Here is a 16,792-nt window from a genome sequence, read left to right on the forward strand (position 1 = left end):
TATAACCAGATAAGGATTTACATGTAAGTCATTAATATCACAAGAAAATATTTGAAAAGCAAAAATATTTGAAAAAAGTATAAATTTCTAAAAATAGGCAAATAGGAAAATTTATAGTTTACCCACAGGACAGAATAAGAGGAAACTTATCATACAACACTTTTAAAGAATTTTCAGAGGCATGGGAAAAATCTTCATGATACAAGAGTAAGAAAAAAAGGAATCTAAAATGATACAGTGTTAAGACAATCACAAAAATATACACATATATACAGTCTCTGGGTGGTTGGATTAGGAATGATTGCATTTCATTTAAACTTCCCTAGATTTTCTAATTTCCTACTAAACACATGTGTTACTTTTATGAAAAAAATAATGAGATACAAAAATAAAAAGAAGTGGACAACTACATAGGTGAATTAGAGCCAAAAGACAAAAAAAAAAAAAAAAAACCAAGAAAAAACCCAATCCAGGGAAAGGGGTTTTGTTGTTTTGTTTTAATTAAAAGATGCTATACTACCTATAAGGCAAAGAGGCACAGCTACCAGTGGAAGATTTGGCTATGAACCACAGCAGAAATAGACCTGCAGAAAAGGCCACTGGTCATACACAATCATTTCATTTAGCAGTCCCTGTTTTTATAAGAAGAAAAAGAATAAAATTAATCTTGACATTAGGTAGAATGTGACTGTTTGTGTGACTAGTTGTCACTGCATTATGGTTTAGAAAAAGATTGGTCTGAGAGTAGAGACCTGGCCTCTTGGACTCTGTTATGAACTCCTAATATCTTGCAAAAATTGAGACCTCAATTTCCTCATCTGTTAAAAAACACAGGGTTAAAATAGGTGATCTCTAAAACATGTTTCAGCCTTAAATCCTATACTATTTTTGTCCGTATTAATTTCATGTTAATGAAACCAACCTGTAAGTGTATTTGGGTAAAACATTTTCAGCTAGACCACCCACCAAATCAAACTAAATTGGAATGCTTTCATATGTGCCAGTATTCTAGGTGCCATATTAAATTAAAACAGAGTCCTTTCCTCAGCATCTAACATTTCCAAAAATGGTTCGTAGACTTAAAGGAAAAGTTAGCTATGAGATTTTTGAAGAGCTTTACAATGGAATGGTCTTTTGCTTTGGGTTTTTTTTTTTTTCCTCCCAAGGACTAAAAGAAGCTCAGTTAGAGGTTGAAGGTGGAGAACACATCACACATCACACACACACACACACACACACACACACATGACAACCCTCTGGTGTCTCCCACCTTGCTTTGATACTTAGTGAGGGTGAGTTTGATTGTCTTTTTCTTTTGGACACAACTGCCTTCAAGTAAGAAATTTGGAGGGGGGGGGGACTTGCAAATATAAAATACAACCTAATTTAATTAACTAAAGATAGGAGACATAAAACAGATCCAACTCACCTGACTTTCCAAATAAGAACAAAAGCATTTATTTAATAAGCCCAATACATATTTAAAGCAGGAAGAAGCCAACTTTTTTTTAAAAGGCCAGACAGTAGATATTTTAGGCTTTGTGGGCCAGAGAAGGTTCTCCATCACTACTGCTCAACTCTGCCTTTGCTGCACAAAAGCAGCCATGCAAAAGCAAGCATGACTGTGTTCCGATAAAACTTTATTTACAAAAACAGATGACTAGCCCTTCTGCCTGACCATGTTGTAAAGCATATTTTTTATTCATACACCCAGTTAAGGTTAGGAGATGGGGTTGAAAAGGGAAAGGAAGAAAAACATAATGAATAGAAAGACTGAGATAAAAAGGGAAGAGACAAGCAGGGAAATAGAAAAAGAATGTGAAAGGGTAGTGATATGAGACCAAGGAAGGAATAAGCTCACACAGAAGAATGGGGGACGGGGAGGGAAATACAGAGGAAGAAAGACGAAGAGACGAAGAGAAACAGCATAGAAGCAAGAAATCTATTTCTACTATTGACACTGAGTCACAAGGAAAAACGCTGGGGGTCATTTATGAACAAAAGACATTTATAATTAAACATAGTGTGATTTTTTTCCCCCTAAGAAGTAAATTAAAAATGTTTGACTCGGTCAGGTTTTTATTTTAAAAAAATGTTTTTAAGTAATATGCAAGAAAAACAGACTAAAGGAGAAAGACTAAAAGTAAAGGGAGGCAAGGAAAAGGGAGATTCACTAGAATGTCCCAAATGGGAACAAAGGCAGGGTGGTGACAGCCAGGAGGGAAGAAGAATGTGTCAACTTCCCCTGTCCTTTCAGTCTCTGCTCTCTGGAATTCCAAGTGCCAAATGTGACCTGCAACCCTGTGTCTTGCTGGAGATTTCCTGGTCAAAATATTCAGCTGGCACATGCCCAGCAGTAACATTGCCATCCCCCGTTCCCCAGCCCCGCGACCCATCCCAAGTCCAAGTGGTTTCAACCTACCCTTTGCCTTTCCAGAAATCGCTCAATGTCAGATTCCTCCCTGGCACCGTGAGCTCAGTGTGTACACTAGTCGTTAATGACAAGGGTGGAAAATTCACCATGGGTCAATTTCCTCATCCATTGGTCACACCTTAGCATTTCCTTTCAATTAAGAATTACACCAAAAGGACCTCTAGACCTATGGGGTCCTCTGTCACTTCAGTTCTAACAACTAAAGTATGCTCTTCAGTTCTGACCTTTTAAACCTGGTAACCTGAGATGCGAGTGTGAAAAAAGAGAATAAAGGACTTATAACCATCGGGCAGAATTAAATTTTAACCATCTTAATTATGTGAGGGTCTCCCACTCTTCACCCCCTTCCATTTCTTTCTTTCTTTTTCTAATTTATTTAATCTTTATTGTATTTTTTCCATCACCATTTAGTCCCCTTATACCCCCCTCCCCCCAGCAATCACACTGTTGTCCATGTCTGTGAGTCCTTTTTCCTTTTTTCTCAATAGCACTCTCTCTCCTCCAGAGATAATTCAACAGCCTCTTTTCAACCTAAACGTGGCTTTAAATAACACTCACATTCAGGAAGTTCTTCTTTACATTTAACCCAAATCCCTTCTGCTACAGTTAAAACCCATTTCCTCAGTGGAGATTTGGAACAGCTGGTTCCCATTCTCTTTATGGCAACCCTTCTTAAAGATTCATAGGCTTAGAAAGGTCGTCCATACCAACTTCACCTATAGCTTCCTTTTCTTAAGTATTTTTCAAGAATATTTTCCTATATAGTTATCAATAACCAATTGCCTAGTCTGTGGAGAGCTGACTCACTGAGCAAATTTCTACAGCTGAAGAAAAACAATAGTCCCTATCCAATTACTCAAGGGATTACCTGAATTATTAAATACCTGTGCTTTTTCGAAGACACTTAGTTGGAAGTTTGGGACAGAAGAAAAACTGAAACAAGAGCACAATGCTTGCTTATGTCTGAACAGGGAAGCATGTGGGAATGACCAATCTTTGGCCAACTGCCTACAGCTCTGCTCAAGAATATCACTTCTCTTTACGTGAGCAAGGTGAGGCATTTTAGAATTTTGACAAATGGCACCCAATGTTGGTCTCTCACAGAAATTTGTAATTGTCTTCTCCCCATCACATATCTCAAACTGTTTCTTCTCTAAAGCATTAAAAAAAAAAAAAAAACAAAAAAAAAACACCCTGGAGCAATACAAAAGATCTTCAGCTGACTTTTAGGAGCAAACAACATATGTTCTTGAACATCTGTGCTTTTCCCAAGCTATTTTTTTCCCCATTATTGTCAAGAGAAAAGAAGTTTAGTGGAATGTTTCTCCACAGAGGCACAAGTCTATAATACTCCCTGTTGATTACATATGAGACACAAAATATTAGTTTATTAAAAGCAGCTTCAACCATTGCTGTACAAAGCAGTTCTCCGATGGAATAGATTTATGAAGTAACAGCTGAAAGGTATGCAGATCACACGATACATGACAAATGTACTTTATTATATGGATCAGAAATACCATATGTACTAGCAGTTACCCAACTAAGACTATTTAAAGGTTTTGCTGATATTGAAAACTATAAAGACACAATGTGAGAATGAGAAAGTGTTTCATAAGATAGTACAATGACAAGATAAGTCATCGCTTTAGGAAATTAAATATATTCTGCATATTATAAACTTACTGTATTATAAAACTATGCCATTCTTTAAATCAAAATGCAGGAGACTTTACCCCATTCATTGTTTAAAGCAGATGTTTATAATGTTTTTTGATAGTTTAAAGTGGAACTTAGTGGAATGAATACCAGACTTAACATTATCAAATTTAAGATTTCAAATTTTGTTATCTCCACAAAAAGATACTGAAGCCTGCAATCATGTAGTGCCAAAAGACTATGTATGGAGACCAAAGAAAGCACAATACATGTCAGACATGACAACTTCCTGCAAGGCATTTCTTGACTGGAAAGGACTTTAGCAGCTTTCAACCCGAATTCCATGTACAGTAGTCTCCCCTTATCTGAGGTTTCACTTTCTGCAATTCAGTTACCTGTGGTCAACTGTGGTTTGAAAATATTAAATGGAAAATTCCAGAAATAAGCAATTCATGCCACTCTGAGTAGCAGAAGGAAACCTGAGCTGTCCGGCCTCCATCCTGCCAGAGACGAGGATCTCCCTTTGTCCTGTGCACATACACGGTACATGTAGTCCAGTAAGATATTTTGAGAGAGATCACACTTACATAACTCTCATTACAGTGTACACTTGACCCTTGAACATTGCAGAGGTTAGGGACACCGAACTCACCACCCACAGTCGAAAACCCTCATATACCTTTTGACTTTCCTAAAACTTATATACAGTTGTCCCTTGGCATCTGAGGGAGATGGTTCCAGGATCCCCTCCCCCAAATCTGTGGATGCTCAAGTCCTTCATATAGAATGGTGTGGAACAATGCCATTCTATAGTCGACCCTCTGCATCCCTGGATTTCCAACTGTAGATTAAAAACAGCTTTCAACCTGTGGTTGGTTGAATCCACAAATGCAAAACCCAGGGATAAGGAGGGCTGACTGTGTATTTATTGAAAAAGAACCTGCCTCTAAGTGGATCCTCACAGTTTAGACCTGTGTTGTCCAAGGGACAACTGTACTGTTACAAAGTTTCTCTTTTGTTATTAGTTGTTAGTCTCACACTGTGCCTAATTTATAAATTGTTTACCATAGTTTAAGTATATATAGGCAAAAGCATAGTATATATAGGGTTCAGTACTATCTGCTGTTTCAGATACCCTCTAGGGGTCCTGGACTGTATCCCCTGCAGATAAGGAGGGACTACAGTGCAGCGTTTGAATCCATTCCGCTACATTCAGATCAGGTGGCTCTCCAGCCTCAGCTGAACAGGGTAGTACTCCTAAGGCTGCCTGTGCCTAACCCAAAGACTTGGTTAGGTTCTTCCGTAGGCCGAATCAGCCTGTCTCTCTCAAGCTTCCCATCACACGCCTTCATTGTCTATGCTCTGGAACAGTCATGCTCACTAGTTAATAATTAACTAGCTCGCATGAATTTGGGCAAGTTTACTTATCTCTTCAAAACTGTTTCCTCATCTGAAAAGAGGGATAATAAGAGTATTGATCACACGGCACTGTTTTAAGGATTAAAGGAAATAAGTTAGGTGAAGCGTTTAACACCAGTTAAATGCTTTCTATAAATGTTGGTTGTTGTTATTAATCTACCAAATTAGTCTTACATGATACCACATTCTGTTTTTCTCCTGCTCTAAAATAGGTGCCAAAGACCCTTGGCATTCAATTATGTAAAATTCAGGGGTTTTTGTAGGCAGGCACTAAGCTGGCCCCAGCGTTCCTGCTCCTTGACAGGGCCCTGAGAACAGCAGTGGCCTCTGGCCTGGCGTAAGTGCTCAACAGCTCCCCGCCCGCCTCCACCAGTTCCTTGTGAAATTGGTATGTATCTGCTGCAATGGTATTTTTATATGCTGACAACTGCAGGGAAAAAGAATTCCATTTTATGACTAACATGAGCCTGAATCACTCTGCCAAGTGGCCTCAGAAGTCAGTCACTTAGCTAGTAAGCTTAGTCAACAGTCCAAACATCTGCATCTCAACTGAAGTATTTATAAATTTGGCAATTCCTTGAAGTCTCTTTAGATTTCTCCCGTTTATCTCACTTTGTGGCTAACACTTCACTAGTCAAAACGACACGTCACTACCCCTTATCGTCATTATCCAGTCTGTTTCAGAAATTTAAATTGTCATTGTTAGCCAGTTTTTTCTTCTCCAACTCAAACTTTCTAATAAATACCTATATTCTGCTACACATTTATGCTAGACAGCATGTGAATTAGTGGGAGGAAAAGGAATCTACATCACTGTGACATTAGGAAAAAAGGAAGTGGTCAAAACCATTATTTAATTCTACCTTAGAATTTCAACTGCAGTTCCCATTTCTTCTAATTAGTAGCTTAGGCACTGGAAACCTTGGGCTTCACCTTTGGGACTGGGTCGGCCCTTTCTAGGGGAGTGCTACCTGGGGAACTCCAACCCTGTTCAGGCCCAGAGATTTAAGGAGGGGTTTAGAAATCGTTTCTCTGCTAAAATGTTCTTTCTATCTGATCCTGAGCTTGCATCATGGGTTGAATCAGTAATGGGTATTCTTCCCTAAAACTACCTTTCTTAGCAAGTTTGCACATCCTTTAGAGGCAGAATGTCATTGAAGAATGTAGTCTCTGGAGCCTATCTGTATTTGAGTCCCAGCTCTCCCAATTTTAGCTGAATGGGCCGTGTGCCCCAGTTTCCCCATGTGTAACAGAGATAGTGTTAGTAGCCAACTCATTGATTGCTCAATGAGTTAGTAACTTTAATTGAACCGTTCAGGAGTAAGTCATTTAGACTAACGCATGACATATGAAGCAACTGATAAAATGAAATAAATTTTGATTATCTTTAGTTTCTTAAAAATACAAAAAATAAAATCTTACATTCTATTTAGAATGTGATTTAGCCCAGTCTAATTCCAAAAATGATTCGGTGCTTAGCTTGAGCTCCATCTGGTGGTTCTACAGCAATTCCCTGGAAACCATGAGTCAAATAAAAAGATGATTAACTTTCAAAAAAAATAATCTTTTACTCAAAGATTAAAGAACGTTGCTATACTTCCTAATTGATAATCTTTAGGAATAAAGCAGCAAGAGTGGTCACACCCCTGCGCTATTTTTGAATGCCAGTCTAAACCTCCTCCTCTGGAGGTGGAAAATCTCACTGGCAGTGCAGCCCACCAACTCAGAGCAAGACAATTTTGTTTTCTTTCCAGAAGCTATAGGACACGTAAGAACATATTTCCCAAGTAAGTTTTTTGATAGCGGTGTTTCTGATTTTCAATTTTGTTATTTAATCCTGACTGGACACAGTTAAGTGAACATACCTACAAAACTACAAAGCCCAGGATGAAAGCTCAAAGCAACTACCACTGGGGTCCAGTTAGAGGCTTATCCGCAACAGAAAACATGCACATAACTTGAGCGGTGGCCTCTGACCTTAACTGAAGAAAACCGTTAAAAAATTCTTGACAATGTTGTCAAAATATAAGAACTAAGCATTTAACATCACTGATAGAGAATTCCCGATAGGAAAAAAAGGTAAACAGTTTATTTAGTGTACTTAGGCTGATATCATCAGTGCCTAAATTAGATGTTAGCAACTTTACCTCATATTTATTTACCTTTTCCTCACAAACTCCCATTTATTGTTCATAACTATACTAAAAGGCAGAAAGTCAATGAATGACATTTTCCAACTCACATCTTCTATTTGCTTGAGAAAACTTAAGTGTTTAAAAATTATCCACTAGTTTTTCAATGAACTAACCACTGAGTAAATTGAGGTCTATTATATGAAATAATTTTTAACATTTTACTGGCATTAAGTTTTATAGATTCAAAACTCCTAGATTTGGGTCAGGCCCTATTTGTCTCTATATTGTGTCCCAGCCTAGCAGTTTGGCACACAATTTGTGGCCTGATGACTAACTGACCTGAGTCTAATAGATCTCCCTTCTAACTTGGTTTTCTTCTGAAGTAAACAGCCTCTTCTGAGTAGACACCCATAAGGGCAGACACCTTGTGGGGTTCCCTGTGCTCCACCACCTGGAAAAGTCCCTGGCACACAGTCAGCCCTCAATAAATATGTTGTTCCAGTGAACATAAAGTGATGGTTAATATGATTACCGTGAAATTTCAGAGGGAATGCTATTTTAAAATACTTTTACCAACATTTCCATTAGTATATTCTATTCCTCTGAATATTAGTTTCAAGAGTCAAACTTAAACTTTCCTTTTTGTTAGATCTCTATAACACTAAGCAAATACTGTTTGTGTATCTTCAAGTATGCAGCATTTCCCAAACTGATGTGACCACAAACTGTAGTTTTTTTACCAATCTGGAAAAACTGATTCTGAGAAATGTTGCATTAGGCTACATTATATAAAGACTGATAAACATTAAACTAGTTCCCAAGACATCTAATCTCCTTAAAAGATGGGTCATACTACTTTGTGCTTGTTAATATTCTATCTAAAAATTTAAAAGAAGAATCTGGTCTTAACTACTAGAGTATCTTGAGGATAAATGAAAGAAAAGATATTCAAGCTCTAAACAAAATACCTTTTATTATGAATTACACAAAATCAAAACTCAAACAATAATTGCTTATAAGATCCACTGACACTGTATCTTAAAATAACACTATATTTTTTAAATGTTAGTATATTATTTGTCTTTAGTAGTACCAAAAAAACCACATTAATACTTGATAGAATGCTGATGTCTGATGATCCCTGCATACCAAGCAGCATCCAGTTAAAATATCAGTACAGCTTTCTTTCATCAAAGAAAATATTTTATTTAAGTTTCCAAAACAAATTTGAAGAGTTATGTTGGGTTTGAATTGAAGAAAAAGGCCCAGTTAAAATATGGAAACAAAGCTTTCAATTGGAGGTTGAAATCAAGTGTATATATTCTAATCAAAGATCTGTCCCATGTGGTATTTTTCAAGTTTTTAAAAGTCTACCAGGCCAAACCCTTAGCCGCCTTCACGGCTTTTGCTTTGCTTTTCCCCTTCCTTTTCTCTCGCTTTGCCTTCAGCTTTTTTCTCTGCCTCTGGTTCATCCATACGGGGTACTGTCCATGCTGGTCTAGAAGACTCTTTTTGTTTCTCTTAGTATCAGTCTCCATTTTCATGTCATCTGAATTTTTTTTAAAAGAAGGAAAAACTATTAATACTCATGAACGAAAAAACCACCCTGTAAAAAAGCATATTAATGCAATGAGAACATCAAAAGTTAAAAGGGGTCAGAAACTACAAAAGAAAAAAAAAATCCCTTCTTTGTGTATAACACTTTGACCAACATGCTCGTAACAACACATTCAATGAAATCCCACACATGCTGCCATGTGTCCCTACAACCATGAAAGATACAAAAAGTATTTATGGGGAAATAATAGACATCATCTATTTAGTCACTAAGGAACTTTCTCAAGAACACTGTCATGACTGTCCTTCCTTGGAATAATAAAGGTTAAATAGGGTCCATTTAGGATGTATATACGAGTTACTGCATTAGGGATAAGTATATGGTTCTGAGCTAATGTGAGTTACAATTCTTACATTAGGTGGCTTCTTGAGCTAAGATAGCTGAGCCAATAAGAAAGATACTCCCACTTCTAACAGGACTTAAAAATAAATGAGCTAATTAAGAATGAATGGCCACTTCTAATGACATGAACTTGGAAGAGGTGGATTAGCAGAAAGTAGCGGCTTTATATGACAGAGATGGACGGAAAATAGAGAAGAACTGGATGTATCCTACCACATTTTTCTATCCAGGTAACACACAGAGATCCAGTTCTTCCAGAGATTCAGCTCTACTAACAGGAGATTTGGTAGAAAGCTCAGTGCAACCATGCTGTTGTACATCACCAACCTTATTTATTGTGAAGCGCATGCCCAGAAACTCCCTCCCCGGGAACTGACCAAGGTACACAAGGTCTTCCATGATCTCTACCATCTGACCTCATATTAATTCATTTATCTGGTTTATTTCTCTCTCCTCCTAAACAACGTAAAATCCTCCAGAATGAAAGCCATTTCTGATATTCATCATTGTTTCCACCGTACCTGAAATAGTAACTGGTATATATTAGCCATTCAATACAAGTTGTTGAATGATTATTCTGGGTGCTATTCTAGTTTCTAGGGATATAGTGGTCCAAATAACCCCCTTGCTCTCATGAGGTTTACAATATTCTGTTGAGAGGAGAATAACAAAGCATACTTCAGCCTGTGGAAACAGTTTTTTTAAGAGTGGTTCTGTTTCTCTCTACACCAGAATCAGATTAAGTAGGACATGGTAGACTCTGGTAAGCACATGAAAAGAATGTGGTGTTTTAAGCATGATAATAAAATTTGATTTATATTCTAAAAAAGGTCACACAGATTGATTGGCTGAATGAATCAGAAGGGAACAAGAGTTGAAGAGAGAAGCAAAAAGGCTATCATAATTCAGCCAAGAGATGATGATTATTTAGAGGGAAAGCGTAAAAGAGAAATGGATAGATTTCTGATGTTATTTGGAGATACTGAGGATGTGCTAATGGTTTAGATGTCAGAGGTAAAGGAAAGAGGGATCAAAGGTAACTAACAAGGTTCACGGCTTAAGAAATTAAGTGGGTAGTTGAAAGAGTAGAAGGGGAAACAAGAAATTGAGGGCAGAGATGAGGAACTATATTGAAAATAGGTAGATTAATAAATGGGAAGACCACCCCCAAAACCTCAGTTCCATCCCCATTCAGTTCTTGAAATACTCCAAAAAGGAGGGACATTCCCTCAGGCAGGAGATGAGAGAATTCTTCTCTGAAGATGAGAAAAGGCCTACAGATTCTGAGACAGATCTCCCACAACAAAATTTTCCAGGGCTAATCCAATCATTCTGTGAGTCTAGCGGTTAATAAGCCTTCCTTTACACTTTGCCTACTCCCCACAAGCTTCTACCCAACAAACATTTTTGTGCCTCACTTTTAAATATAAACAAGTATTGATCACCAGACATTGGAGAAAAGTCTCTCATAAGAAAGAGACAAAATAAAGGAATGGAAGGGAGGAGGAAAACCCAAGAAGATAAACAATGTATAGAGAAGATCAAAATTTGTAAAATAAACTATAATTACTACCCTCAGTGATATCAGAGAAGGAATAGATCCATTAAGAACCTCAGCCTACTAAAAAAAGAAAAAAATTTTGTAAATTAAAAATATACAAAATTGCACTGGCTGGTGTGGCTCAGTGGATTGAGCACTGGCCTGTGAACCAAAGAATCATGGGTCCCACTCCCCAGTCAGGGCACACGCCTGGGTAAAGGGCCAGGTCTCCAGTAGGGGGCATGCAAGAGGCAACCACACACTGATGTTTCCCTCTCTCTCTCTCCCTTCTCCTGCCTAGAAATAAATAAATAAAATCATATATATGCAAAACTAAATAACACAAGACCCAGATGACAAAGTTCAGAAAGTTACAAAGTATAACAAAGAGAGATAAATAAAATTAGAGGATAAATCCAAGAGACTCAAGAATGAATGGGCAGCTAGTATGCAAAATATTTAACTATGAGATTATATATATTAAATATTAAAAATGTTTTGATTAACCCACTGCAATAAAATCAGTTTGCAACTGGAAGAAAAAAACAACTCAACAGCAAAAAGACAATCCAATTAAAAAATGGGCAAAGAACTTGAATAGAACTTTCTCCAAATGTACAAATGACCAACAAGCAATGAAAAGATGCTCAACATCATTAGTCATAGGGGAATGCAAATCAAAACCATGATATACCACTTCTCATCCACTGGGATGAGACAATACTGCAATAATAATAAATAAATAAATAAATAAATAATGGAGCCCTGGCCAGTGTGGATCAGTTGGCTGGAACATCATCCCATAACCAAAAGACTGTGGGTTTGAATCCCAGTGAAGGCACATGCCTAGGATGCGGGTTTGTTCCCCAGTCCAGGCACATATGGGAGGCAACCAATTGATATTTCTCTCTTGCATCGATGTTCTCTCTCTCTTCCTCTCCTTCTAAAAGGAATAAAAAAAGTGTTCTCAATTGAGGAGAAAAAAATAAATAAAAATTTAAAAAATGGAAAATAACAAGTACTGGCAAGAATGAGAAAGAACCGGAACCCTCAAAGATAGTTGGCAGGAATGTAAAATGGTGTGACTGATAGAGAAAACAGTAAACTCAGAAGTATCACGTGACCCAGCAATTCCACTCATAATTATATATCCAAAAGAACTAAAACAGGTATACCAAAAAAAAAACTTGTACACAAATGTTCACAGCAGCAGTATTCAAAATAGCCAGAAGCTGGAAGCAACCTAAATGTCCATGAACGAATGAATGGAAAAAAAGAATGTGGTACATATGTAAAATGGGCTATTATTCAGCTTTAAAAAAGAAGTACTGATACATGGTGGTACATGGAAGAACCTCAAAAATGTTAAGTGAATAAAGTCAGACACAAAGGGTCACATATCGTATGGTTCCATTTATATGAAATATCCAGAACAGGTAAATCCAAAGGGACAGAAAACACTTAAGTGTTTGCTAGGGGGTGGGGGAGACAGAAAGAGGGATAGACTTCTTCATGGGTATAGTTTCCTTTTAGCATGATGAAAATGTCTTGGAAATAGAGGTGATGGTTGGATAACATCATCAATGTACTAAATGCTTTCCCCCATCTCTCTAGATGTGACATTCCAGAACACATTTAAGCTATTGTGAATGACCTAGCAGAGAAGAGATATTGCTAATCAGGATGCATGAGTACAGCCCAAGAATGGAGAGGATTCAGAACACAGGTGGAGACACTGGTCTTTGAGAGAGTATTAATGAAAGAGGGAAAACAGACTACACATTCAAATTCTTCTAGACTTGGAAAGTGGGAAGATGAGGGGTTTTCTGTTGATTGTTCCTACTTTTTGAAGTTGAAGTAAAAAGCTTTTTGTAATTTTCATTCATGAGGGTGGAAGAGGGGTGGAATGTGAAGAAAAAATAAGAAATCATCTTTGTGAAGAATGGGAAATGAAATTTCTAGGATTGGAAGATTAAGGAATGCTGTTCTTTTCCTTGATCACTGGAATATACTTGTGTTTTAAGACCCTAGGTATTGTGAGTGCTTAATTTATTTTGCTGTCAAAGTAGTGTATTAACCATGTGAAAACCAATGAATCTTTCATTGTACTGAAATTATTATATGCAGCCTCCAACTTTAGACTATGATTAAAACACAAAGGTCCCTAAAATCTGTTGTCAAAAATCAAATACAGGGAAATGCTGTGATTTTCAGGATAATAATATAATGGCATAGGACTCTTAGAATGGAAACTAGTTCTTGCAAAGGGTGTAATGAAGGAAGACCTTCTTTTATCCTGCCTAGTCTTTGACCGAGTTGTGTACCTTCCAAAGATAGTGTCCAGGTCTGTCTACTCCTAATGCACTATTTCTGAGACATTTAGGCTATTGTGTAAGCATCAAAGGCCCACTCTGCATATGAAAACATACCTGTTCACATGAACCAACTACAAAGTAGTTTAACATAAAACCTCTAGTAGCACTATAAGCCTTCAAAGAATCACGTGAGCATAGGAGGAAGTTTGTAAGGAATCATGTGTGGGAATGAATCAAAGACAGGAAAAAGGAAGAAAGAAAAAAGTCACAGGAAACAATTTTTTTTTTAAACAAAGCCCGTAAACTCACCTTTTTCATCTTTCATCACACACTGTGTTTTCGCTTCAGAATGTTTGGGCACCACCACAGTTGCTATCTCTTGAACATCTTTCATTAAAATGTCAGTATCTATTTTAAGAATACTCTTTAGTCTGCTAAGTTCCTTTGGGGCATTCTTTTTTCTCTTTTCAGCACGCATCTTCCTTTTCCACTTACTTCGTAAGCTTTTAGCCATGTTTTATCTGGAAAGTTAACAAAGATACATATGCAAAAGCAAATGTTTACTATCAAAAAGGGGCAAATGCTTGGAAAACCAGATCAAAAGGTGTCTCTACAAAACCCGAACAAATAGAAGGTAATACTCTTTACTCTGTTTATGATTTATGATGGCTTAATGTGTAACTTATGTGAAGATCAATATGGCTATATACAGCCATTAAATAATTAAAAACACCAAATCAAACTCCCATGGGTCACTGGCTGTAAATCAAGCCAATTCTGAAAGTTTCTGGAGTTTCCATACAAGGTGCAAAAAAATTTCCCCCCCAAATCCTGATTTCACTCTACAGGACACCCACCTAAGTCATCATTATCCACCACCTCAAATCAATGTAGCTATTTTAAACTTGACTGTTTCCACTCTTGCTTTCCCTCCATCCCTTATTCCCATTCCTAAATCCACCACAAGGTGGTTAGTGTGAGGTTTTAAAAACTTAAGAGCACACAATTGCCTTTCTTTAATGACTTCCCTCCTCCTATCAATATATTCAAGATCTACAAAGTTATTTGTGACTTGACCCCCTGCCTCCTTCAACTATCTCACCTCATGCTCCATCTCACCCTCAGGTACCAATTACATATGAAAAAAGTCCAATTTTTTCATATGTAATTGGTACCTGGTGACAATGCAAGGACAGTGGCAATATGATTAGGTGAGAGGTGGGAATGAAGGGATTATAGGAATTATAATGAGTTTAGAAGGAAACTTTGGAGTGACTTATAACATCATCTTAATTGTGTTGATGAATTTGTTTGTGAAGTTTACTGTGTTAATTATACACCAATAATGCATATACACCAATAACGATATATAAAAATCATTAAGACATGACTGGAAAGGAGTGGGTTGGAGTCCAAACTATGTCCACCTTTATATTTAAAGGTACCTTTTACATTTGTTTTCCTGTGCCTGAGGACTGATCCTTTTTAAAGCCTTGCTCCTTTACTTCAGTAGCTCAGAAAGGGCTTCTCTGGCCCTGTAAGCTCCCCTCCTTTTATTCTCTATGCTATCATCCTTTTCCTTTCTTTTCAGAATGTGCTACAGTCTGAAGTTCCTTATTTTGTCATCCCCGGTGGACTGTGACCTCCACTTTCCCCTTTAGATCTCCCAATACGTAACTCTTTTGATATATACAACAAAGGTTAAATAAAGACCTGTTGGATTAATGACTATTGAAGTAACATTTTTTTTTTCTTGGACGCCAGCAATAACAAACTCAGTGGGTCCTCTTGTGTACAACAACTCAGGCCCTGTAAGGAGTGGGGTTAGAAGGGTTTCGTTAAGCAACCTTGAGGGCCGAGATTAACCTAAGCGAGAAGGAACGATGAAGGAGAACGCCAGTTCGCACAGAGCACGCAGAAGCCCGAGGACAGCCACACGGCCATGACACACCCTCGCCCTCCAGGAAGGCTTGTCTCTCTGTGCCAGGCTCAACCTTGTCCAGTGATGGACCAGGCTACAGGCAAGTTTCTCTACGAGAGGCCGGAGTCCACGCCCAAGACCCAAGCCCCACTGGACACCACCTCACCTGAAACGGCTCACCGTTCACACTCCACACTTTCAAGACGACCGGAAGTCTCCTCTCTTCCGTCTTCCGGGCTGCCAGGTCCCGTCCCTCTCGCACCCCGCCCCCGGCGCGTTGCACGCCGGGAGCCAAAAGTCCTGGGAGGACTACAGGCGGGGTCTTCTGCAGCTGGGCGCTGACGCGCTTCCTGCCTTCGGTGCGAGGGCAGACTTTGGAGTCTGACTCCTCCAGCACACGTTGCGAAGTTGAATTTGAAGAATGCGGAAGGGAAACCCAGTGGAGATAGGGGGCCAGCGGGGCCCACTTCCCGAGCGTGGCCGGGGTGGCCCTGAGATTTTAAGGAGTGACTTTGGCCAGCTGACACAGCCTGTCAGGTAGGGAGCTCAGAGCTGACCTTTTAGCTCTCACGTTCACACAGTACTAATAATGGGTTTCCTTAAACCGGGAGGCCAGATTGAGATCGTTTTTATTTGCATCCCTTAATTTTTCTCATCCTAGGTGATGGTCTAACGGATATATGCATCTGTCAAAACTTATTAAATTCTACACTTTAAGTATGTGCAATTTATTGTTATGTCAGTTATACCTCAAAGTTCTTACACAAAACAAAAAAGCCTTTCCTATCCCAAAGACGAGTTCAAAGAGTAAAGTTTCCAAACTAACTCGGTTTAACCAGTGTTTACCTGGCTAATTAGTAATGTATACCAGACAGTGCTAAACTTAAGACAGCTGTCTTAGGTGAAGGTCACATTGGTCACAAGCAACACCAGTACTTTTTATTATTTTACATATGCTCCGAATAGCATAACCTTTGGAGCCAGGCAGGTCTGTGATGTATTTTTGACTCCAACACTTTCTTGTGATATTGGTGATTAATGTCTCAGAGCCTGGATATCCTTGTCCACAGAATGACGCTAATACAGCCTAACGGATCCCTAGGTAGGTGATAAGAGCTCAATACATGGTAGCTCATCATTTTTACATTATAATTCAAACAAAGCACAGTACTGTTTGTCAACGGTGTTTTTAGAGACTTACATTTAAAAAAAAAAGGAAATGAATAATTTTTAATGATGGCCTAGTAAGTTCCTGTCTGGTTGCTAATAGAGTTCTTATTGAGACAATTCGTGGGTACCTTTTTTCTGTAAATCTGTGTCCTTTTGTAAATCTTGCATCATATGGAAATGAGTAAACTCAGAATGTACTGAATTTTTCTTAACAGCCAAAAAATGCTAACATATGGCAT

At 38.2% G+C, this 16,792-nt stretch overlaps 1 protein-coding gene across 1 annotated transcript; it reads right to left on the minus strand.

Annotated features, from left to right (window-relative positions):
* Positions 1–8,828: 8,828 nt before the first annotated feature.
* On the minus strand, positions 8,829–15,617 carry LLPH (LLP homolog, long-term synaptic facilitation factor). The gene is made up of 3 exons (XM_054580279.1): positions 15,550–15,617; positions 13,772–13,983; positions 8,829–9,196 (listed from the first exon to the last, which is right to left on the minus strand). Exons 2-3 carry the CDS (start codon positions 13,974–13,976, stop codon positions 9,018–9,020), a joined length of 384 nt encoding a protein of 127 aa, XP_054436254.1. The 5' UTR covers positions 13,977–13,983; positions 15,550–15,617; the 3' UTR covers positions 8,829–9,017.
* Between the last annotated feature and the right edge of the window lie 1,175 nt (positions 15,618–16,792).

Source organism: Pteronotus mesoamericanus, unplaced genomic scaffold (assembly GCF_021234165.1).
Source record: "Pteronotus mesoamericanus isolate MK-2021 breed Mesoamerican mustached bat unplaced genomic scaffold, CSHL_Meso_final contig_56, whole genome shotgun sequence".
NCBI lineage: Eukaryota > Metazoa > Chordata > Mammalia > Chiroptera > Mormoopidae > Pteronotus > Pteronotus mesoamericanus.

Coding starts and splice junctions, on each gene's coding strand:
- LLPH (XM_054580279.1), bottom strand. CDS start 13,976: ATGGCTAAAAGCTTACGAAGTAAGTGGAAAAGGAAGATGCGTGCTGAA. Junction 9,197..13,771: donor TGTGATGAAAGATGAAAAAG/GTGAGTTTACGG, acceptor AAAAAAATTCAG/ATGACATGAAAATGGAGACT.